The sequence below is a fragment of the Diabrotica virgifera genome, chromosome 1 (assembly GCF_917563875.1).
Source record: "Diabrotica virgifera virgifera chromosome 1, PGI_DIABVI_V3a".
Classification (NCBI taxonomy): domain Eukaryota; kingdom Metazoa; phylum Arthropoda; class Insecta; order Coleoptera; family Chrysomelidae; genus Diabrotica; species Diabrotica virgifera.
The window spans coordinates 297,838,142-297,864,422 of NC_065443.1; the positions used below are offsets into that span (position 1 = coordinate 297,838,142).

Consider the following 26,281-nt stretch of genomic DNA (forward strand, 5'->3'; position numbering starts at 1 on the left):
CTTGTCCGTCATATAAATTTTGTTGGAAAATTTCCCAAACGAATTGTCAACTGGATTTAATTCTGGGCTGTTAGGTGGCCACAAATCTGTCTCAATATAGTCCGGGCAAACTGCATTCTTTCTTGTTGTTCGATGGTTTCAAATTCTTGTCCGTCACATAAATATTGTTCGAAAATTTCCCAAACGAATTGTCAACTGGATTTAATTCTGGGCTGTAAGGTGGCCACAAATCTGTCTCAATATAGTCCGGGCAAACTGCATTCTTTCTTGTTGTTCGATGGTTTCAAGTTCTAGTCCGTCATATAAATTTTGTTCGAAAATTTCCCAAACGAATTGTCAACTGGATTTAATTCTGGGCTGTTAGGTGGCCACAAAGCTGGCTCAATATAGTCCGGGCAAACTGAATTCTTACTTTCGATGGTTTCAAATTCTTGTCCGTCATATAAATTTTGTTGGAAAATTTCCCAAACGAATTGTCAAGTGGATTTAATTCTGGGCTGTAAGGTGGCCACAAATCTGTCTCAATATAGTCCGGGCAAACTGCATTCTTTCTTGTTGTTCGATGGTTTCAAATTCTTGTCCGTCATATAAATTTTGTTCGAAAATTTCCCAAACGAATTGTCAACTGGATTTAATTCTGGGCTGTTAGGTGGCCACAAAGCTGGCTCAATATAGTCCGTGCAAACTGAATTCTTACTTTCGATGGTTTCAAATTCTTGTCCGTCATATAAATTTTGTTGGAAAATTTCCCAAACGAATTGTCAACTGGATTTAATTCTGGGCTGTTAGGTGGCCACAAATCTGTCTCAATATAGTCCGGGCAAACTGCATTCTTTCTTGTTGTTCGATGGTTTCAAATTCTTGTCCGTCATATAAATTTTGTTGGAAAATTTCCCAAACGAATTGTCAACTGGATTTAATTCTGGGCTGTTAGGTGGCCACAAATCTGTCTCAATATAGTCCGGGCAAACTGCATTCTTTCTTGTTGTTCGATGGTTTCAAATTCTTGTCCGTCATATAAATTTTGTTCGAAAATTTCCCAAACGAATTGTCAACTGGATTTAATTCTGGGCTGTTAGGTGGCCACAAATCTGTCTCAATATAGTCCGGGCAAACTGCATTCTTTCTTAGAGTTGTTCGATGGTTTCAAATTCTTGTCCGTCATATAAATTTTGTTGGAAAATTTCCCAAACGAATTGTCAACTGGATTTAATTCTGGGCTATTAGGTGGCCACAAAGCTGGCTCAATATAGTCCGGGCAAACTGAATTCTTACTTTCGATGGTTTCAAATTCTTGTCCGTCATATAAATTTTGTTGGAAAATCTCCCAAACGAATTGTCAACTGGATTTAATTCTGGGCTGTTAGGTGGCCACAAATCTGTCGCAATATAGTCCGGCAAACTGCATTCTTTCTTGTTGTTCGATGGTTTCAAATTTTTGTCCGCCATATAAATTTTGTTCGAAAATTTCCCAAACGAATTGTCAACTGGATTTAATTCTGGGCTGTTAGGTGGCCACAAATCTGTCTCAATTTAATCCGATCAAACTGAATTCTTTCTTTTTGTTTGATGGTTTCAAATTCTTGTCCGTCATAAATTTTGTTGGAAAATTTCCCAAACGAGTTGTCAACTGGATTTAATTCTGGGCTGTTAGGTGGCCACAAATCTGTCTCAATATAGTCCGGGCAAACTGCATTCTTTCTTGTTGTTCGATGGTTTCAAATTCTTGTCCGTCATATAAATTTCCCAAACGAATTGTCAACTGGATTTAATTCTGGGCTGTTAGGTGGCCACAAATCTGGCTCAATATAGTCCGGGCAAACTGAATTCTTACTTTCGATGGTTTCAAATTCTTGTCCGTCATATAAATTTTGTTCGAAAATTTCCCAAACGAATTGTCAACTGGATTTAATTCTGGGCTGTTAGGTGGCCACAAAGCTGGCTCAATATAGTCCGGGCAAACTGAATTCTTACTTTCGATGGTTTCAAATTCTTGTCCGTCATATAAATTTTGTTGGAAAATTTCCCAAACGAATTGTCAACTGGATTTAATTCTGGGCTGTTAGGTGGCCACAAATCTGTCTCAATATAGTCCGGGCAAACTGCATTCTTTCTTGTTGTTCGATGGTATCAAATTCTTGACCGTCATATAAATTTTGTTGGAAAATTTCCCAAACGAATTGTCAACTGGATTTAATTCTGGGCTGTTAGGTGGCCACAAATCTGGCTCAATATAGTCCGGCAAACTGCATTCTTTCTTGTTGTTCGATGGTTTCAAATTCTTGTCCGTCATATAAATTTTGTTCGAAAATTTCCCAAACGAATTGTCAACTGGATTTAATTCTGGGCTGTTAGGTGGCCACAAATCTGTCTCAATATAGTCCGGGCAAACTGCATTCTTTCTTGTTGTTCGATGGTTTCAAATTCTTGTCCGTCATATAAATTTTGTTGGAAAATTTCCCAAACGAATTGTCAACTGGATTTAATTCTGGGCTGTTAGGTGGCCACAAATCTGGCTCAATATAGTCAGGGCAAACTGAATTCTTACTATCGACGGTTTCAAATTCTTGTCCGTCATATAAATTTTGTTGGAAAATTTCCCAAACGAATTGTCAACTGGATTTAATTCTGGGCTGTTAGGTGGCCACAAATCTGTCTCAATATAGTCCGGGCAAACTGCATTCTTTCTTGTTGTTCGATGGTTTCAAATTCTTGTCCGTCATATAAATTTTGTTGGAAAATTTCCCAAACGAATTGTCAACTGGATTTAATTCTGGGCTGTTAGGTGGCCACAAATCTGTCTCAATATAGTCCGGGCAAACTGCATTCTTTCTTGTTGTTCGATGGTTTCAAATTCTTGTCCGTCATATAAATTTTGTTGGAAAATTTCCCAAACGAATTGTCAACTGGATTTAATTCTGGGCTGTTAGGTGGCCACAAATCTGGCTCAATATAGTCCGGGCAAACTGCATTCTTTCTTGTTGTTCGATGGTTTCAAATTCTTGTCCGTCATATAAATTTTGTTGGAAAATTTCCCAAACGAATTGTCAACTGGATTTAATTCTGGGCTGTTAGGTGGCCACAAATCTGTCTCAATATAGTCCAGCAAACTGCATTCTTTCTTGTTGTTCGATAGTTTCAAATTCTTGTCCGTCATATAAATTTTGTTCGAAAATTTCCCAAACGAATTGTCAACTGGATTTAATTCTGGGCTGTTAGGTGGCCACAAATCTGTCTCAATATAGTCCAGGCAAACTGCATTCTTTCTTGTTGTTCGATGGTTTCAAATTCTTGTCCGTCATATAAATTTTGTTGGAAAATTTCCCAAACGAATTGTTAACTGGATTTAATTCTGGGCTGTTAGGTGGCCACAAATCTGGCTCAATATAGTCCGGCAAACTGCATTCTTTCTTGTTGTTCGATGGTTTCAAATTCTTGTCCGTCATATAAATTTTGTTCGAAAATTTCCCAAACGAATTGTCAACTGGATTTAATTCTGGGCTGTTAGGTGGCCACAAATCTGTCTCAATATAGTCCGGGCAAACTGAATTCTTACTTTCGATGGTTTCAAATTCTTGTCCGTCATATAAATTTTGTTGGAAAGTTTCCCAAACGAATTGTCAACTGGATTTAATTCTGGGCTGTTAGGTGGCCACAAATCTGTCTCAATATAGTCCGGGCAAACTGCATTCTTTCTTGTTGTTCGATGGTTTCAAATTCTTGTCCGTCATATAAATTTTGTTGGAAAATTTCCCAAACGAATTGTCAACTGGATTTAATTCTGGGCTGTTAGGTGGCCACAAATCTGTCTCAATATACTCCGGGCAAACTGCATTCTTTCTTGTTGTTCGATGGTTTCAAATTCTTGTCCGTCGTATAAATTTTGTTCGAAAATTTCCCAAACGAATTGTCAACTGGATTTAATTCTGGGCTGTTAGGTGGCCACAAAGCTGGCTCAATATAGTCCGGGCAAACTGAATTCTTACTTTCGATGGTTTCAAATTCTTGTCCGTCATATAAATTTTGTTGGAAAGTTTCCCAAACGAATTGTCAACTGGATTTAATTCTGGGCTGTTAGGTGGCCACAAATCTGTCTCAATATAGTCCGGGCAAACTGCATTCTTTCTTGTTGTTCGATGGTTTCAAATTCTTGTCCGTCATATAAATTTTGTTCGAAAATTTCCCAAACGAATTGTCAACTGGATTTAATTCTGGGCTGTTAGGTGGCCACAAAGCTGGCTCAATATAGTCCGTGCAAACTGAATTCTTACTTTCGATGGTTTCAAATTCTTGTCCGTCATATAAATTTTGTTGGAAAATTTCCCAAACGAATTGTCAACTGGATTTAATTCTGGGCTGTTAGGTGGCCACAAATCTGTCTCAATATAGTCCGGGCAAACTGCATTCTTTCTTGTTTATTTATTTATTTATTAACGGGATAAACCCAATACATACAAAATACAATAAAGCAGAGCTTTTGTCATAATAATGAAAATATAAAATTTAGATACATGTAAAACTACAACTATAAAACACAAACATAAAAAATAAAAAAGAATATAAATTATTTGTAAATGATGAAAACAACTGAATTAACTATAACAGTTAAATCTATTTAATTTTTTAAATTCAAAATTCAAGACGCCCGAGTTCTTGTTTAATAGAGGAAACTGAAGAACCAAACAGATCTATTACATGACTAAACTTGTTTCCATACAGGGCCAATCTACTAATTGGTGCATATTGACCATAATTTGTAGCATGTCGTTGTTCCCTGAATATTTGTGGATTTCGTGTCAATCTAGCAGGTATATTAAAGTATACAAGACTTATCAATTCTTCGGAGTTAATAACACCAGAGATAATTTTGCGAAGACAACAAATATCCAACATGACTCTTCTGCGTTCAAGAGTTTGTAAATTTAATCTCTTTAATATATTATCATAAGTATAATTTCTAACTGTTAAACCCATCTTAAAAGCTGCGAAACGTAAAAATTTGTTTTGAACCTTTTCAATATTTAGGATTTGATATGCATAACTAGGTGACCAGATAATAGAACCATATTCAATAATTGATCTCACGATACTGCAATATAAGATTTTTATTGTGTGAATTGACAAATCTTTTGATGAACGCAATACAAAACCCAACATCTTAAATGCTTTCGAAACAGTATGGTCAATGTGAGAGTAAAATGTTAATTTACAATCAAATATTATACCCAAATCCTGAATTTCGTTCACACGTGTGACAGGAGTATTATTAATAAAATATTGATGGTGAATAGGCGAATGGGATCTAGCAAAAGTTATTAAAAAGCATTTATTAATATTAAGTTCCATATCATTTCTACCACACCACTCATAAAAATCATTTACTTGTGACTGAAGCTGAAAAATGTTATCCTCATTATTGACAGTCTTATATATTTTAACATCATCAGCAAACATTAAAAAGTTAACTTCCTTAAAAATAGAGTGAACATCATTCAAGAACAGATTAAATAGAAGGGGGCCACAGTGGGAACCTTGCGGTACTCCAGATGTAGCTGTAAAAGCATTAGAAAGAAAACATCCTATTTTTACACTTAAACTTCGATTAGTCAGGTAACTTTGCATCCAATCAAAGAGACTTCCAGAAACACCGTATGCTGTAAGTTTTGCAAGTAAGATATTATGATTGACCTTATCGAATGCTTTAGAAAAATCAGTATAGATGGAATCTACTTGTAATTTGTTCTCCAAAGCAATAACAATGTCATTCTGATAAAGAAGTAAATTAGTTACTGTAGATTTATTACCCTGTACAAAACCGTGTTGTTCATTCACCAGAATACTGCCGAATTCACAAGTAAGCTGCTTAGTAACTAAATAATCTAATAATTTTGGAATTGCTGATATAGTACAAACTGCTCTGTAGTTTTCCACATTTGACTTTGAACCAGATTTAAATATAGGTTTTACGTAACTTCGTTTCCAGCAATCAGGAAAAACCCCTTCTTGCAAAGATTTATTAAAGAGTATACACAATGGCTTAGATATAGTACAAACACATTGTTTTAATAGATAGTTAGGAATGCCATCAGGGCCAAAATTTAGTTTAGGAGCCAAATTGTGAATACTCTCAAAAATAGTATTTATGTTAAAAGAGCATGAACTCATGTTACCAGCATTTTCAAATTGATATTGTGGGGGGGTAGTATTATGGTCAGTGAACACTGTAGAAAAAAATTTGGCAAATAAATTCACAGCTTCCTCCCCAGAACTACTTTGATCATCTCCTAAATATAAATGGCAAGGTACATCATAATTTTTTTTGCGACTGTTTATATATTTCCAAAAAGTGCCTGGGTCATTATTAATTCTAAATTCAGAATCTCTAACATATAAATTATAACAATCTTTACTCAGTGTACTACATTCAGATCGTAAGTTATGAAAAATAATAAAATCATCATAATTGTTGAACATCTTATACTTTTTATGATATTTTTTCTTTTCTATTATTAGTCGTTTTAACTCCGGGCTAAACCAAATTGGAAATGTACTTGTCTTACATACTTTTTTAGGAACATAAGAATTTATTGCATGATTGACAATATCGTAAAATTTAGACACAGCGTCTTCAATATTCAAAGCCTTTAGTGAATCCCAATTTATTTCCGACAAGAAAAAGTTCATACCAATATAATCACCGTTTTTAAAATCATAATATGACTCTGCGTACTTTAAAGGATCACTGTTATTTATTATATTAACATCAAATGTTACACCATTGTGGTTAAGGGAGTTAGGAAAAATTAAATCAGCAGCATTTACAACACTCAACTCGTTACAATTAGAAAAGATTAAGTCTAAAATTACATTTCTACTATTGGACACAAAATTATTTTGAAAAAGGTTGTAAAAACTATAGCAATTGACCATATGTAAAGCTGGTGAATTTGGTGGATAGTTCAATAAACTAACTCCTAAATTATCGTTTGTCCACGTAACATTCGGAAGATTAAAGTCACCAGAAATAAAAACCTTAGAGTAGTTATTGTTCATTAATATAAAATCAAGGACATTACAATGATCTTCGTATATTTCATGATCAGACCGTGGCGGTATGTACACAGAGCCAAAAATAACTTTCTCTGTTCCAATATTAACTAGTACAAAAATTTGTTCAACTTTAGTATGAGGTATAGATAGAGCAAAACTGTTAAACTTTTTCTTAACGGCTATAAGGACACCGCCACCTCTTCCCTTATCTTTAAAATGATCAAAATTATCACGATCTGCTCGAAAGATATTATAATCAGAATCCAAGCCCAATTCTGAATCAGAATAGCTATTTGTCAACCATGTTTCAACAAGTATAATAACATCATAACTCGAACATAATACACTTAGACTAAAATCTATCAACTTCGTACGCATGCCTCCCACATTATGAAAATAAACAGATAGCTTTGAATGATTTAAATTAGATTTATCCCTACAGATTAGTTTTTTTCTTTAATAGGTAAAATTTTAGGAATTCCATGTACATACTTGATAGTCAGATTTGTTTCACCAGCACTTTTTTTTATTTCCAGTTCCTTTCTAAGTTCATTTAAATAATTTCGCTGACTGATAGTAAGATCGGAGCTAACTCTAATATTTGAAGGTAATTGACTTCGGTTTTTTAGTACACGAATAACACTAGCAGAACTGTCCAGAATTGCTTTAATTGGTCGAGGCCTATTTCCTTGCTTTCCAACACGAAACAACTTTTTTATGGATACTTCAGTAAAACCTGAAAGTAATTCTTCAACTGTTTTTAAATCTTCGGCAGATTCGTGAACATTGAACAACATAAGGTTATTTTCACGTTTACGACGTTCACTATATTCACTTATAAACGATTCATAATGATTACCAGTGTCAGTTGATTTCACATGATCAGAATTTGAAACAGTTAATTTGGAACTTTGAGTTACTTTATCAGCTTCGTAAATCTCCATTCTTAGTATCCTTTGCTCTAAAGTTGTGATTTTGCAATTAAGGCTTGATGAGAAATTTTGGAGTTCTAATTCCAGATCATTAACTTTTTTTATAAGGGCAGGTATGTTTAAAGCATCCCTACATGAAGGGCAAAAGAAAGGCATTATTCTATTAGATTTGTTGTTAGATATTGTTGTTCGATGGTTTCAAATTCTTGTCCGTCATATAAATTTTGTTGGAAAATTTCCCAAACGAATTGTCAACTGGATTTAATTCTGGGCTGTTAGGTGGCCACAAATCTGTCTCAATACAGTCCGGGCAAACTGCATTCTTTCTTGTTGTTCGATGGTTTCAAATTCTTGTCCGTCATATAAATTTTGTTGGAAAATTTCCCAAACGAATTGTCAACTGGATTTAATTCTGGGCTGTTAGGTGGCCACAAATCTGGCTCAATATAGTCCGGGCAAACTGCATTCTTTCTTGTTGTTCGATGGTTTCAAATTCTTGTCCGTCATATAAATTTTGTCTGGTAACCAGACTCATGAGCTGAAGAGAAGAATCGGTCTTGGGTGGGCAGCATTTGGAAAACTGAGAGAAACTTTTAAAAGTGAGTTACCCACATGTCTAAAGAGAAAGGTATTCGATCAGTGCGTCCTCCCAGTCTTGACGTACGGATCAGAAACACTTACCTTAACTAACCTCGGCTACCAAACTAAGAGTCACGCAGAGAAGAATGGAGCGGTCAATGTTAGGAATAACTCTGCGAGACAAAATCAGAAACGAAGAAATCAGGAGAAGAACAAAGGTGACTGACGTCATCGAGAGGATAGCCAGGTTGAAGTGGAGATGGGCAGGACACGTAGCCAGAATGACAGATGGGCGATGGACGAAGAGGTTATTGGAATGGAGGCCAAGAGAAGACAAGACAAGCGTCGGTCGACCGCCTACAAGATGGACTGACGACTTAAGAAAGGTAAATAAAAACTGGATGAGGGCGGCGCAGGATAGATGGGGTTGGAAACTAGGGGAGGAGGCCTATGTTCAGCAGTGGACTTTTGAGGCTGGATGATGATGATGATATAAATTTTGTTGGAAAATTTCCCAAACGAATTGTCAACTGGATTTAATTCTGGGCTGTTAGGTGGCCACAAATCTGTCTCAATATAGTCCGGGCAAACTGCATTCTTTCTTGTTGTTCGATGGTTTCAAATTCTTGTCCGTCATATAAATTTTGTTGGAAAATTTCCCAAACGAATTGTGAACTGGATTTAATTCTGGGCTGTTAGGTGGCCACAAATCTGGCTCAATATAGTCCGGGCAAACTGCATTCTTTCTTAGAGTTGTTCGATGGTTTCAAATTCTTGTCCGTCATATAAATTTTGTTGGAAAATTTCCCAAACGAATTGTGAACTGGATTTAATTCTGGGCTGTTAGGTGGCCACAAATCTGTCTCAATATAGTCCGGGCAAACTGCATTCTTTCTTGTTGTTCCGAGGGTTTCAAATTCTTGTCCGTCATATAAATTTTGTTGGAAAATTTCCCAAACGAATTGTCAACTGGATTTAATTCTGGGCTGTTAGGTGGCCACAAATCTGGCTCAATATAGTCCGGGCAAACTGCATTCTTTCTTAGAGTTGTTCGATGGTTTCAAATTCTTGTCCGTCATATAAATTTTTTTCGAAAATTTCCCAAACGAATTGTCAACTGGATTTAATTCTGGGCTGTTAGGTGGCCACAAATCTGGCTCAATATAGTCCGGGCAATTTTCACACAATAATTTCCTTGTATTGTGGGAAGGATGCGAAGGAGCACCATCCAGCTGGAAAGTACAATCATAACAGACTCCTTCAATTTCAGGTAATATGTGCTGCAAGATTTGTTCGTACCCCGGCATCAATATAAGTAAAACTTGTTTTCATCTGAAAATCATATTTTTCTAATGTCTTCACAGAGCGGAATCTTCTTTGCGGAGAGTCGCAAATTACATCTTTCCAGTCATTTTTCTCTTACATTGGCAGTAGGTCCTTGACAGTAAACTTTTTTAAATACTTTAAAATGGCAGTCTTCTTTAAGCGGAAAATCCTATTGTCTATTGCGATTTTCCTTGTTCCAACAGATTGGCCAGATTGCAAATTTCCTAAAACAACCCTTACTCTAGCAATTACTTACTAGCAACCCTTACTCTTCAGTTCTTGAGCTTCGCTTCCTTCCTCTTCCACATTTATGTTCAATAGACCCATGGGTTTCCTTTTTTTAGATGTCTTTTTTTTAGATGTCTTAAGAACTTTCCTATCGTTCCAATATGCAAATTTTTCTCAGGAAATGTATTTACAATTTTTCTGGCACCGTAATTATATTGTTCACGGTAATATTTAATTAACATTCTGTCCTCTTTGCTGAAAAATGGCATTATGGTCAATTTACTTATTTAACAATAAATGTCAAACAAATTGCATGGCAACCTAAGAAGTCATGGCTTACTAAGTAAAATTGACATATGTTTGCGTTTGAGAAATTCTTAAGATATTTAACAAAAATTACTGCTAATATGAGGCAAAAACGATGGAAAAGATGTAATAATAATATCGTATGGCATTTTTGCCGGGGAGATCCTTTCGGATAGTTCCAGCGCCAATTACATCTTTAACCCTGTTTCAAGTAACTAGTGTCGATGTACACTAGCCCAGGGGGACCGACGGCTTAACGTACTCTCCCAGGCACGGTGAGACGGCTCGTGTCATTATTGGAAATGAAAATGGTTTGTCTTTGGCAGGGATCGAACCCACGTCTACTGGCGTATGAGGCCAGCGTTTATGCTGTTACCCACGGCCGCTCCGTGGAAGAGATGTAATTTAGTGTCAAGAGGGTTTTGTTCAGAGAACATATTATTAGAAAATTACTTGAATAAGATTTCCTAATTTAAGTAAAAAATGATATTTTGCAAATTCGAGATTTTTTTAAATTATATGGCGAAGGCGTGTTCTGAACATTATTTAAATAAAAAAATGATATTTTGCGAATCCGGTAATTTTTAAAAATTTCGTTTTGGTTGAAGTGTTCTGGATAGTTAACCTACCAAAAGAGCATATCAGTTCAATTTTAGTTAAGACAGTTTTCATTTGCAACGAGCTCAAATGCACCGTTACATACATTTTTTTATAAGTCCGACCCTGTACGTTATTTTTGCTTCCAAATTTTCAGTCATGTTGAGGACATGTTAGGCTATTAGCCCTGCAAAAAGAAATTAAATCGCCCAAAAAAACAAAAAAATTATTTTCAACTAAAAAATGTACTCCTTTATTTCGGCCCACAGTGTATATACCATTCGAACAGAGAGTTCGACGGAAACGACTAAATTTTTGGTAGCTATAGAAAATGGGTAATAAATATAAGAAAACAACTAGGAAATATAAGAATAAGTAGAAGTAGATGAAAATAAGTAATAAAACAGGATTTAAATTCACTTTAGAGTACACAGTAGTGCGTATAAAAAGAATGTAGAAAAAATAGTATGTATAAAAAGAACGTATAATATGACAATGAATGGATATATTCTTTTGGGCTTTGGGAAGTTACGACAAAATAAGAAAGTAATTAAAGAAGAACTACCAAAAAAAAACTGTAAAAAGTATCAAAATGCTAAGAATACCAATATTTGCAGCTGTAAATATATTTTAAATCAATTATGCTGAAATATATAATTAAATTATTGTAACCGGCCATACTATTTTGACCCATAACATATGACATTATAGTTTAATATATAAATATTACTAAAAAAAGTAGTCAAAAAGTACCTAAATAGGTAGATATAGAATTACTGCAAAAATTAAATATAGAAATGAAATATGTGAAAATAGTATTTATTAATGCCTTGTATATGCTTGCCAACAAACGAAAAATTCACAGTTTCAAATCTTTAAAGCGTTGGTGCGCCAGTGAAACGAAATTTTGAGTTACTTGTCAAATTTTCCCTGGCATTCTCTGTCTCTCTCTAGGACCTCTCTCTTGTATGTTGGTCGCAATCTCGCTTCACTGTTTGAATGGGACGGGGCCATTCCATCCGAATTTCGTTGGTGCAAATGAAAGGAATAAATTCGTTATTTCGTAAACCGGCGACTTTAAGAAAAAATCCCGAAATAGGTCGATTTTTATTTTTAAATCAAGATATCTTGACATATATGTCATACTAGTGACGTCATCCATCTGGTCGTGATGAGTTAATCGATGATTTTTTAAATGGAAATAGGGGTCGTGTGCTAGCTCATTTGAAAGGTTATTCAATTCTCTATTCAGTAATATAAACATTTACATAATTATTTATAGTGTGTTCAAAATAAATTTTTGAATTAAATTATTTGACAAAAATAGAGGAATGGATGTAATTTATTTAATTCAAAATACATTTTACTGTTACCCGAAAATAGAGAAAAAGGTTTATTTCACCATTAAACATTGCTTATCGATTAAATTCAATGATCAAGCCAGCTCCCGCCAGCCACCTGCCTCTTGGAAGTTTAAACATTAATTTAAGCGTAAAACCATTGTTTATTTGTGAAATAAACATTTTTTTCTGATTCAAGACAGCAGTAAAATGTATTTTGAATTAAATAAATTACATACATTCTTTTTTTTTTGTTAAATAATTTAATTAATTTTTTTTTGTCACCCTTTATAATTAATTATATAAGTGTTTATGTTACTGAATAACCTTTCAAATGAGGTAGCACACGACCCCTATTATTATTTAAAAAAAAATCATCGATTACGTCATCTCATCACACCCAAATGGATGACGTCACTATAGTACGCCATATATGCCAAAATATCATAATTTAAAAATAAAAATCGACCTGTCTCGGAATTTTTTCTTCAAGTCGCCGGTTTACGAAATAACGAATTTATTCCTTTCATTTGCACCACACTGTATATAAAAATATTATTATTTCCTTGTTTGTATTTATGAATATGTTACCCATATTATGATAAATAAAGACGTTTTATTTGTTTTTAATAACTACTTATATTTCTGCAACTACGTTCAGACACATCTTAGTATCTCATTTTAAACACTTACTGACTCACACCGATTATTATCTTCTGAGGCATCGATTTATCAACATTGGCCATTTGCTTCTGGGCACTGTCGTTATTGACCGGTTATTGATGAAAAATCTAATTCTACGTTAAGTTTTTACAACATTGGCCAATAGCTACGGTTATTGTCGTTAATGGCCGGGCATTGTCGTTAATAACCAAGGAAAATGGACATTCACGACAATGCCCGGCCATTAACGTCAATGTCCAATTTACATCATTGACCGTAACATATACACACTAAGTCCAGAGCGGCTGATAAGAAATTTTGGTCTATCATACCGTATAACAAATGTCCATATTTGAGACAAATAGCTCTGAAGCTCATAGCATTCTTTGGATCAACATACTTGTGTGAGTCTGCATTTTCCCAAATGAAGGTAGTGAAATCAAAGTATCATAATCGGCTAACTGACGAACATATCTCATCATGCTTGCATCTGGCCCTCGGTAATTCTGTACCATCATATGAAAATCTTGTGAATATTATGCAGTGCCATGCATCAACATCCAAATAAAATTAGGATGAAAAACATGACTTTAATTACAACTCTCTGAAGTTACAACTTTTTATCAAATAGAAATGTGCAACAAAGTTTTTTATTTTCAAAACTGTTGTTTTTTAGTAGCAGTCGATCGCTGGACGCTTGCAGTTTATGTGGTAGATCCCACACAGTAAAAGTCTGAGCACCACTGAACTAGAATATAGTAATCCTGTAATATAGAACCTTACCTGAAATAGTTCTCCATTAGAGATGTATCCGTCATTATCCATATCGTAGATCCGGAAAGCAAATCTAAGCTTGGAGAGCTTGTCACCCTTTACGCTGAATTGAGACACACCCTGAATGAATTCTGAAAAAAAATTATACGGAGATTAAAGCTTTTTCTGTTTCTGTAGTTTCTTTCGAAAACATGATGGCACAAAAGGAATATAGAATTAATAACATCGTAAGTCAAAAATTTTATATTAATAAAATATTTCAAAATATATTTAATAGTTATTTATGATATACGTGTTAAAAGTACACGTTTAAGGCACGCATGTGAAAGTTTGCAGAATGAGCGAAAGCTAGTTCTGCAATTCACATGAGTGCCTTAAAAATGTACTTTTTAACACGCATATCATACAATATTTTTTCTACAAACGTAATTACAGGACAATATCTACAAAAACTTTTACTTGAACTTGACTGACATTCCAATTTTATATTTTTTTGACATTACATCAAAATTGCATATACGGTCAATACGAACTGCAGTGCCTTAAAATTTTTTTAAAGCACTAGTGCCTTAAAGTAGCATATTTGTATTGTAAAATTGTATTTTTAACGCGTAGTGTAGGAAACAAAGGTTGAACCTTGCAAAATGGACACAAGTCCGGTTTTATTTTTTTTCTGGTATATCAAGGGGTGCTTATTATAAGACTAACTTTTTCTGAAAAAATTTCGCTCCGGAACCTCCCTTTTCACCCCTTTAAAGGGGGTAATTTGTGGTTTTTGCGGAACGTAGCCCTTCCTGTAACTTTTACAAAAAATTTCTTTTATAGAAATATGAAGAGGACTATATTTTCTACGATTTACTTGCGACACGATCTCTCTATCATCCACCGTTTAGCGGGGGTGGCGCCCTAAATTTGACAAGTTTTTAAAAAAGATGTTTTTAAAAAATATATATTTTTCCCTAACTGTAACGGAAATTAAGAAGAAATCGTGCGGCAATTATTTACAAATAATTGACTGATTTTTTGGTATAGGCTTCACTTAAGGGTAATTGCCCTTTTTTTAATTACAGGGGGTTACATTTTAAAAAACCTCTTTTTATACCATCTGAACCGTTTATGCTAGAGTAAAAAGACTTTCAGCGATTACCCATGTACTGGTGCTATTTACAAATTTGTATAATGCACCCCCATTTTTTCCCCGGAACCACCCCAAAAAAAGAAGAATTAATAAATAAATTGATTTTCTTGGAATCCTTCACACACAATGCCCTTTATTAATATGCTTCATATATCATTTTGTGCACGTTATTATTACCCATGCATGGACACCAAAAGCAATTTCCTAGTGCAACCACTGTAGCAAAAAAAAATAAATAGAATGGGTGGTTGAAATTTTTTTTTGTTTTTTGCTTTTTGATCCATATGGGCATATGCTTCATCAATAGTGCTTTTCAAAAATATATATGGTTATTGCAACATCTCTGCGAAAACCACCCCTATCCTTGAAAATATACTGCAGAAACTACCCCTATCCCTTGGCGAGCATGTTTTTACGATTTTCTCATTACCTATGCATTATTTTTAAACAAAACTTATACAAGGTTAAAGACCACTATTTACTCTAAAAATTATGTCCTATTCATTTTTTCGTATAAGCAACCGTTACGGCACAGTGGCGCCGTAAACCTCATATATGCTTTGGCGAGCTCCAGTTTTTGTTTTTTTTTTTTTCGTCATCTGTTCGTTTTATTGATAAAGTACTTATGCAAAATAAAACAACACAGTGTAACCTACAAATTATGACTTATGCACATTTTACATTCTTTGCTCCCCAAAGCCACAGTGGTGGCCCAAAATAAATTTTTGCATATTTTCGCCACCTACATGCATTTTATTGCATTAATGCTACCTTAACAGCACAATATTTACCCTTAGGTGGTCGCTACGCAGTGGCGGATCCAGGGAGGGGTGATGGAGGTGATCACCTCCCTCCCCCCCTCTCAAACCAAGTGATATTATATTCAAAGATTATAAAAATATTCATTTATTTTTATAGAAATCTAACCAATTGGCACCCCCCTCTTAACGATGCTGGATCCGCCACTGTCGCTAAAGCATAAAAAGTCATTCTTATAAAAATAATATTAATATAATATAAGTATTTCTATAAAAATAAATGAATATTTTTATAATCTTCAAATATAATATCACTTGGTTTGAGAGGGGTGGGGGTGATCGCCCCTATCACCCCTCCCTGGATCCGCCACTGCTTAGCGACCACTTAGGGGTGAATATTGTGCTATTAAGGTAGCATTAACGCAATAAAATGCGTGTAGGTGGCGAAAATATGAAAAAATTTATTTTCGGCCACCACTGTAGCTTTGGGGAGCAAAGAATGTAAAATGTGCATGGGCCATAATTTGTAGGTTACACTGTGTTGTTTTATTTTACATAAGTACTTTATCAATAAAACAAACAGATGACGAAAAAATAAACAAAAACTGGAGCCCGTCAAAGCATATATGAGGTTTACGGCGCCACTGTGCCGTAACGGTTGCTTAAACGAAAAAAATGAATAGGACCTAATTTTTAGAGTAAATAGTGGTCTTTAACCTTGTATAAGTTTTGTTTAAAAAAAATGAATAGGTAATGAGAAAATCGTAAAAACATGCTGGATAAGGTATAGGGGTAGTTTCTGCAGTATATTTTCAAGGATAGGGGTGGTTTGCGCAGGGATGTTGCAATAACCATATATATTTTTGAAAAGCACTATTGATGAAACATATGCCCACATGGATCAAAAAGCAAAAAACAAAAAAAAAATTTCAACCCCCCATTTTATTTATTGTTTTTGGCTACAGGGGTTGCACTAGGAAATCGCTTTTAGTGTCCATGCATGGGTAATAATAACTTGCACAAAATGATATATGAAGCATATTAATGAAGGGCATTGTGTGTGAAGGATTCCAAGAAAATCACTTTATTTATTAATTCTTCTTTTTTTTTGGGTGGTTCCGGGGAAAAAATGGGGGTGCATTATACAAATTTGTAAATAGCACCAGTACATGGGTAATCGCTGAAAGTCTTTTTACTCTAGCATAAACGGTTCAGATGGTATAAAAAGGGGTTTTTTAAAATGTAACACCCTGTAATTAAAAAAAGGGCAATTACCCTTAAGTGAAACCTATACCAAAAAATCAATCATCTATTTGTGAATAATTTCCGCAGCATTTTTTTTTTAATTTCCGTTACAGTTAAGGAAAAATATATATTTTTTAAAAACATCTTTTTAAAAAACTTGTCAACTTTGGGGCGCCACCCTTGCTAAACGGTGGATGATAGAGAGATGCTGTTGGAAATATATCGTAGAAAATATAGTCCTTTTCATATTATGTAATGTAACACCCTGTAATTAAAAAAAGGGCAATTACCCTTAAGTGAAACCTATACCAAAAAATCAATCATCTATTTGTGAATAATTTCCGCAGCATTTTTTTTTTAATTTCCGTTACAGTTAAGGAAAAATATATATTTTTTAAAAACATCTTTTTAAAAAACTTGTCAACTTTGGGGCGCCACCCTTGCTAAACGGTGGATGATAGAGAGATGCTGTTGGAAATATATCGTAGAAAATATAGTCCTTTTCATATTTCTATAAAAGAATTTTTTTGTAAAAGGTACAGGAAGGGCTACGTTCTGCAAAAACCATAAATTACCCCTTTTAAAGGGGTGAAAAGGGGGGTTCCGGGGCGAAATTTTTTCAGAAAAAGTTAGTCTTATAATAAGCACCCCTTGATATGCCAGAAAAAAAATAAAACCGGACTTGTGTCCATTTTGCAAGGTTCAACCTCTGTTTCCTACACTAGCGGTTGTAGAAAAAAATATTTAAAATATCAAATTGAAAACTTATTGGACCATTTTCCTGGTAACACCTCCACGGCTTCTAAAAATTGCAAGCCAGATGGATGCTGAAGCAAAGAAGGCGCGAGGGAATTCTACAATTTGCAATTCACAACCCCGTCTGTTCAGCGTGGTAAATTCCCACGGAAAATGGACCTATGATATTCAATAGGAGTAATACTAATAGAAAAATAAAAATGTATACCATTTTTATTCAGTTGCAATGCAAAGCCAAAACTGTCTTAACTTTTACTTAGTTCAGAGAACGCAATAAGTTTTCAATTTGATATTATTTTAAATATTTTAATATTTTTATTAAATATTTTATTCAGTTAAAAGCTTTGACTTGTATCTAGCAGATGTCGCTAGGCACCTACTACCATCACGTTGGTTGCAATGCGGGGACTAATAGACAAAGAATAAGAGAAACTTACGAAAATAATTGTAAAACGGAGGTAACAAGGAGGTCATGTTAGGTTAGGATACATTGGATTAGCGTTTAGCCAATACATTCCACAAAGAGAAAGCCTGGTAAGCCAGCGAGGGGGGCAACGTCATTAAAGGACTGGTACGCCAAACAAAAAATAATAATAATCATTTCAAATACAAAGGGACCGCACACATCTTATGTGAAAATAGATTCGTCTCGAAATCACAATCTTTTCATATCATTGCGCTAATTCTGAATTTTGATAACGCCATAAATTGATATAAATAAATCTACAATAAAAAGGGAATGTACGTGAGTCAAAGAGGGAAAAGAGATTTTCTGGAACGCCAGTTCATAAATCTTTCTTCTGGTATTAATGTAGAGGCTTACTCTTACCTCATAGATAATAAAGTAGGTATAATTTAGTCAATCGTACAAAAATATATAGCTCCTCTAATTGGCTTAGTTCACTCTAGGTTAAGCTATTTTCAATAGCCACCTGACTAATAGCTAATAGTATTAGCCCGGGAGATAGTGTCAAATTTAACCGGAGCATTTTAGCATGGCCGTTTTCTTTTTATCTAGTTAGGTGTTCCAAAGCTTATTAACAAATGATGTGTCAGCTGGCCTAAAACGGGGGTTTTTGGCAAGAAAAGGTAAAATGTGAAACTTGATGGAAAAACGCTACAGCTTATATGTCAAATATTTATCTCCGTGACTTACGTGTATAATATCCAAGAATACCTAGCTACTGGCTTTCACCCAGACAACTCGGGTTCAATTCCTGGCCCTGAAAATCTTTTTTGTTTTTAAAATTGACATTTTGATTTGAAAAATAATTATTTTTTGATAATTAGTCCAGGAACCAAAGCTTTTCACCTCGCAATTTTTACAGAATGGATAAATTTGCTTGAAAATTTGAGAATAAGTAGTAGATAGTCCATGGATCAACATCTATATGATGCCGACAGGCGCTTTTACCATTGGGGTGATTGCCACCCCATCACGGAGGTGGAAATTTTTTATTATATTTTGATCGCAAAAGTTAATAATAATAAAAAAAATTTTTGATAAAATTAATAGTTTTTGATTTATTCGCTATCGAAAGTGTTAATTTTATATCTAAAAAATCAACTCGTTTTTCGCTTTTAACTCCATTTTCTTAAAAACTAATCATTATAAGCGGATCAAACTTCAAACTTCTAGAACCTATTAACAATACATTAATCAAGAAAATCAAATCAGGTCAATGACAAATTTTAATTAGAGTGGTGATTAGGGGGTTGTCTACGATCACTTTTTTGCTGAAAAAAAATAGGGACTGACATTATTTTCAATATAAGTCACTTAATTTTTTTACCTAGAGATTTTTTTTTATTTCTGGAGATACATATTTTTAAATATACCCTATTCCACAAATATACGTCTGTTTTGGATTATTTCGACAACGAATATTTTATTGTGCAAAATATGAAGAACGAAAATAAATTGCAAATTACATTGCTGTTTATTGGAATAATTATTAGAGCCATTTACTTTCGTACTTCTTATGTTGCACACTGAAATATTCGTTGTCGCGATAATCCAAAACAGACGTATGTTGGTGGAATGAATCATACATACTTTAAATTAGTTTCAACAAGTTATCCTCGAAAATGCCTAGTTTTCCCGTCCTTTGACTTTGAAACTACAATATTTAGAATTTGACGAAGAAGAGCCAACATAATAAAGTATAGCTCGATTACTATTGGTGTTAAAAAAAATAAAAAAAAAAATGTTTTGTTTATTCTTTCAAAAGGTACATTTTTGTTAGGTAAGTATAATATTATATTATCATATTATGATCAAATGCATAGTTTACGATTCTATAAAAGACAAACAGACTTTTTTATATTGTGTCGTATAAATAATAAAAACGTGGTATTAGCAAAACATAATTATTTTTCAAATCAAAATGTCAATTTTAAAAACAAAAAAAAAATTAGGGCCAGGAATTAAACCCGAGTCAGTATTGACTAGGAATTGAATCCGAATTGAAAGCCAGTAGCTAGGCATTCTTGGCTATTATACACGTAAGTCACGGAGATAAATATTTGACATATAAGTTGTAGCGTTTTTCCATCAAGTTTCACATTTTACCTTTTCTTGCCTAAAATCCCCAGTTTTGGGCCAGCTGACACATCATTTGTTAATAAGCTTTGGAACACCTAACTAAATAAAAAGAAAACAGCCATGCTAAAATGCTCCGGTTAAATTTGACACTACCTCCCGGGCTACATTTATGAATGACAATTTTATGGACTTCAAGAATGTGATTTCGATAAAGTTTAATTACAATTTAGGCCGATATTAATAAAAATTCATAGTTGACGCAATGATATGAAATGATTGTAATTTTGAGACGAATCTATTCATGTAAATTTTATTGCATTTGAGTGACATATTTTCCATAAAATGTATGCGATGTCCTTTCGTCACGCCTGTATAAAAGAAGTCAGTAGAATTTCAAATTTTATCTTTTGAAAAGAAATGTATATAGAAACGCTGTATATTCTGTATATAATATAAATGTAAATCCGATAAAAATAAAGAATAAAACATAAAGTTATCCCTTCTACTTACCTTTGAAATCGACTTCTCCGTTACCATCGGCATCGAAGATGTCAATCACACGTTGAACGAGCGGATTCTGCTGCAGCTCCGGCAGAGACATGAACTCGTCGATGCTGAGGGCCCCCGAGTTGTCCAGATCTAATTTTCTGAATCTTTTACCGAGACGTCGAATTTCGTCGGCGTCAACTGACAAAACAAATGGAAGATTAGGAGAAAGTCGAGACGAATCGGAAATGTTGGCGGTATACAATCACTAAATGCTATTTTAGACTATAAGTACAGCTTATATGCCGGAATGAAATTATATACATTGTGTAGGTAAAAGCCAAATAGAATAAATTCATTATTTCGTGAATGAACGATTTAGGAAATAAATCCCGAAACAGGTCGGTTTTTATTTTTAAATTATCATTTTTTTGGCATATGTATCATACCAGCGACGTCACCCGTCTGGGCGTGATGACATAATCTATGATTTTTTAAATGAGAATATTGGTCGTGTGCTAGCTCATTTGAAAGGTAATTCAATTCTCTATTTAGTAATATAAACATTAACATAAGTATCAAAATGTATACCATTTTTATTCAGTTGCAATGCGAAGGCAAAGAAATCTTATTTTTCACTTAGAATACGGAGCGCAGTCCAGCACTTTGAACCGACGATTTTCGACTCTTATTGGAGTCATCTTCGGACAGGCGTAGGCTGCTGCTCCATACTCGAAGTGACCAACCATTAAAGCTTATCCCCAGATTGCAACTGACTGACGTGTATGGATTAGGTGACTAGCGTCATCTGGCAATTGAAAGGTAAAGTTTTGAATCCTAATAGACGGCCGGAGTGTGACGTCACGGCCAACTGCGGCTATATTCAGTGTTATCACTTTCCAAACAAAGATTGTAAACACGTTGAAAAGATAGAGTTTACCGAATCTCATGACTTTTTAATTAGTATAAAGTTAAAATTTTGCTTCCTGTGCTATTTTTTATGTTTAATTATAGTGTTTTTTTAATTTCACTATCTTAATTCGGTCTCCTAAACGTTACTTTACCCATACATACATTTTATTGCTATTTATATAAAACATCATGCTTTATTATTTACAAAATCTTGTAAAATTGATATAGTAACTATAACAATACTTACATATTGCGAAAAACGGAAATACTCTCTGTAAAAACTGAGAAAACACACTAAACAACGTTTGTTTGGAAAGGTTTGGTAAAAATCTGACATATATGTCAATAAAAATTGACACTTCTCCGTCATCACTCCGGCCGTCTATAGCGACATTAATAATATTGAATAATAATAAAAATATTACTAAAAGATTTTTAAATTGAAAACTTATCGGTCCATTTCCCTGGTGACAGTTCTAAGGCTTCTACAATATGCAAGCCAGATGGATGCTGCAGTGAAGACAAAGGGGAAGGAATTCTATGCAATTCACAACCCCCGCCTGCAGCTTGGTAAAGTTCCAACGGAAAATGGACCTAGTTACTCTATAGGAGTAATACTAATAAAAATCAAAATGTATACCATTTTTATTCAGTTGCAATGCGAAGGCAAAACAATCTTATTTTTCACTTAGAATACGGAGCGCAGACCAGCACTCTGAGCCGACGATTTTCGACTCTTATTTGAGTCATTTTCGGAGAGGCGTAGGCCTGCTGCTCCATACTCGAAGTGACCAACCACAAAAGCTTATCCCCACATTGCAACTGACGTGTATGGATTAGGTGACTAGCGTCATCTGGCAATTGAAAGGTAAAGTTTTCAATCCTAATAGCGACATTAATAATATTGAAAAATACTAGAAATAATACTAAAAGATTTTTAAATTGAAAACTTATTGGTCCATTTCCCTGGTGACACCTCCAAGGCTTCTACAATATGCAAGCCAGATGGATGCTGCAGTGAAGACAAAAGGGAAGGAATTCTACACTATGCAATTCAGAACCCCCGTCTGCAGCTTGCTAACAGCTCTCTAACATAATTATTTATACAGGGTGTCCAAGAAAAAAAATGTAGTTGAATTTACTTACTTTACTTTCAGTAGACCCATTGATACCTTTCGGTGTTGGGCCATTTATAAAACAATTCATTACAATTACAATAATTTACAATCTTCTGAGGTGTCGAGTGTTACGTCTAGCACTTAATGAACTCTCTCCATTCCTTCCTATTGGTTACCATCTCTGTTGCTTCCTGTCAAGTCTTACCCTTACTCTGTAGAATTTGCGAGATGTCACTATTCCATTCTTTAATGGATCGCTCTTCTGTTCTTCCCTATTGGTGTTGCTTCCCACACTCTTTTCACTTGTCATTGTCCAGCCGGGTTATATGTCCGAAGCATGTCAATTTTTTCTCCTTACAATTGTCGAGTATCGGTTTGATTGTGAGTCTTTCTCTTATTTCTTCATTTCTTATTATATCTGTTCTTCTTACTCCAATCGTTCTTCTGACGTGTTTCATATCTGCTGCCTGAATTCTGCTCTGGTGTCTTTTGTTTAATATCCAGGTCATATATTGTCATCTTGGTCTTGGTTGACATTTCTTTATTATGAAGGAATCCTCTATTTAGTGCTTGGAATAGTTTTCCTGTGTTTTCCATTCTGTTGTTAAGATCGTCCTTAATCTCTTCATTGTTGTTGATTACTGTTCCCAAGTATTTTGTTGTTGATTACTGTTCCCAAGTATAAGTTTTGTTGGAATTTGTCTGTATTATTTTTTGTTGACAGATGAGAGTCCCCGAGTTGTCCAGATCTAATTTTCTGAATCTTTTACCGAGACGTCGAATTTCGTCGTCGTCAACTGACAAAACAAATGGGAGGATTAGGAGAAATTCGAGACGAATCGGAAATGTTGGCGGTATACAATAACTAAATGCTATTTTAGAGTATAGTACAGCTTATATGCGGGATATAATATACAGTAGGGAACTTGCACATTATTGTTTTATTACATAATAATGTTCAGTTCCGTTTAAAAATAAGATTTCTAAAATTTCACGCTCAAAAACTCATAATAACTTAGAAGTATAAGGATCCCGCAGAAACCTTATGGGAAATGGCTCTCTGTCAAATGCTCTGAAACTTTGGATTCTGGTAGTCCTCGATGTGTAGAACAAAAGACTCGATGTGCGCGTAGCTCCAAAAAACCATGGTTTTAAGATATAAGCCTCTGAAATTATGGGTACAGTAAGGACGTTTGAGTTGGAATAAAGTCATTTTCTCGAGAATGGGCGATTCTAGAGATAAATTGCGAATCATTCGTCGATTTATATTTTTAAATCATAATGTTTTGGCATAATATATCATACTAGTGACGTCATCCATCTGGGCGTGATGACGCAATCGATGATTTTTTAAAATAAGAATAGGGGTCGTATGATCGCTTATTTGAAAGGTTATTCAATTCTCTATACACTAATATAAATATTAACATAATTATTTATACAGGGTGCCCAAAAAATTTTTTAATTAAATTAATTGAGACAAAAAGAAGAATGTACATAATTTATTTAATTCGAAATACATTTTACTATTGTCCGAAAACATGAAAAAATGTTTATTTGATAAATACTGTTTTTCGCTTAAGGCCATCGGTACATAATTCGCAAATATTTTACGGGTATCCCTACTTTTTCTGTCTTTACACGGCAAATTACGTGTATTGGGACCGTGCAAGTTCGGCAAAGCGACCCCTATTTCTACGCTCTGTACTATCATTCGCACTTTTAATTATATTGGCCAATTATATTAGTCCTGGTTACTGGATAATTGTCAAGGCCATCGTCCAAAAAAAATAATAAGAAGAAAAAATAAGATTCAGGTTATGTTATGAAAACATCAACAATTGTATGTAGTAAATAAAATTAGTTATTAAAATGCAGTACTGCAAGCAAAATACAATTAATTAAATTTACCTTTATATAATAATTGCATATCATATCAATATTGTGGAGCAATATATAATTTTTCTGCTTCATTGACAGAAGGTATGAAATATACGTCAATTTGACAATTTCAATTGACAATATGAATTATTTAAGATAGTTGCAATATTTCTCCGCGACTCGCGCAGGGTCGTTTCTCGTTTCCCTTTCCAAGTACTTGCACACCGCGAATAGTAAAACTCACACTGGTATGGATATGTAAACATTACTAGAATGTCATTCTATTTGAAAATGTCATCATTAATTTAAAGAGATGGATACCTATTGAATGTTCTTGGATAACTGTTATTTTTATAATTGCAAATGCTTACAATTTTGAACATCTTTAACAACAAAATACTTGGATCACTGAATATATATTATCCTGATGTATTCTCTGCTTGGATCTTCCACAAATAATACACAATAAATAACTTTTTATTAAGTTCACGTCTTAAATCAATTATTTATCAAATACACTATATATCAATATTATTTAATCAACAACTCAAAATATTCCCGATGCCATGTCAAATATTTAAAATTGTCACTGATTGTCACTGTCTGACTGACAATATTCTATTCGACTGAGTGCGTTGTAAGACAAAGATAGATTTGGAAATATTACCACGGACATTTTGTTCATTTTTTTCAAATCCTGAAAAAACCAATAAATTTTTTGAAAAATTTAAACGCAGAATGAAAGACTATATTATTACCGAGGGCCGAAAGTCCCTTAGAATAAATAAAAAGTTTATTTTGAATGAGATATTTTAAATTAAATATCACATTAAATTTTCTGTAGTTTTTCAACCCTGTAACTTATTAAAATAAACACTATAGAATTTCTCAGGGACTTTCGGCCCTCGCTAATAACGTAATCTTTCATTCTGCGTTTAAATTTTTCAAAAATACTTATTAGTTTTCTCAGGATTCGAAAAAAATGAATCCCCATTTGAATACCATTGCAGCCGAAAATACGTACCCATCCTCTTAAATTCAATATTAAAGCTGCCACCCACCTGCCCCTTAGCAGTTTGAACATTTAATTTAAGCGAAAAGCAATGTTTATTTTTCAAATTAACATTTTTTCTGTTTTCTGACAGCAGTAAAATGTATTTCGAATTAAATAAATTATACACATTCTTCTTTTTGTCTCAATTAATTTAATTCAAAAAAAATTTTAGACACCCTGTATAAATAATTATGGTAACATTTATATTAGTGAATAGAGAATTGTATAACCTTTCAAATGAGCTATCATACGACCCCTATTCTTATTTAAAAAAATCATCGATTACGTCATCACGCCCAGATGGATGACGTCACTAGTATGATATATATGCCAAAAAATCGTAATTTAAAAATAAAAATCGACCTGATTCATAATTTATCTCCAGAGTCGCCCATTCTCGAGAAAATGAATTTATTCCAACTCAAACGTCCTCACTGTACCTATAATTTCAGAGGCTTACATATATCTTAAAACCATGATTTTTGGAGCTACGCGCCCATTGAGTCTTTTGTTCTACACATCAAGGACTACCAGAACCCAGTTTCAGAGCATTATTGACAGAGAGCCATTTCCCATAAGGTTTCTGCGAAGTC

At 34.1% G+C, this 26,281-nt stretch overlaps 1 protein-coding gene across 1 annotated transcript in view; it reads right to left on the reverse strand.

The window, feature by feature from the left end:
• Positions 1 to 26,281, reverse strand: part of LOC126879165 (calcineurin subunit B type 2) — a 71,963-nt gene that overhangs the window by 32,957 nt on the left and 12,725 nt on the right. The window contains exons 3-4 of the mRNA XM_050642181.1: positions 20,748 to 20,924; positions 13,805 to 13,926 (exon numbers count right to left, since the gene is read on the reverse strand). Of these exons, the coding sequence (XP_050498138.1) occupies positions 13,805 to 13,926; positions 20,748 to 20,924 (299 nt within the window). The remainder of the gene's footprint in view (positions 1 to 13,804; positions 13,927 to 20,747; positions 20,925 to 26,281) is intronic.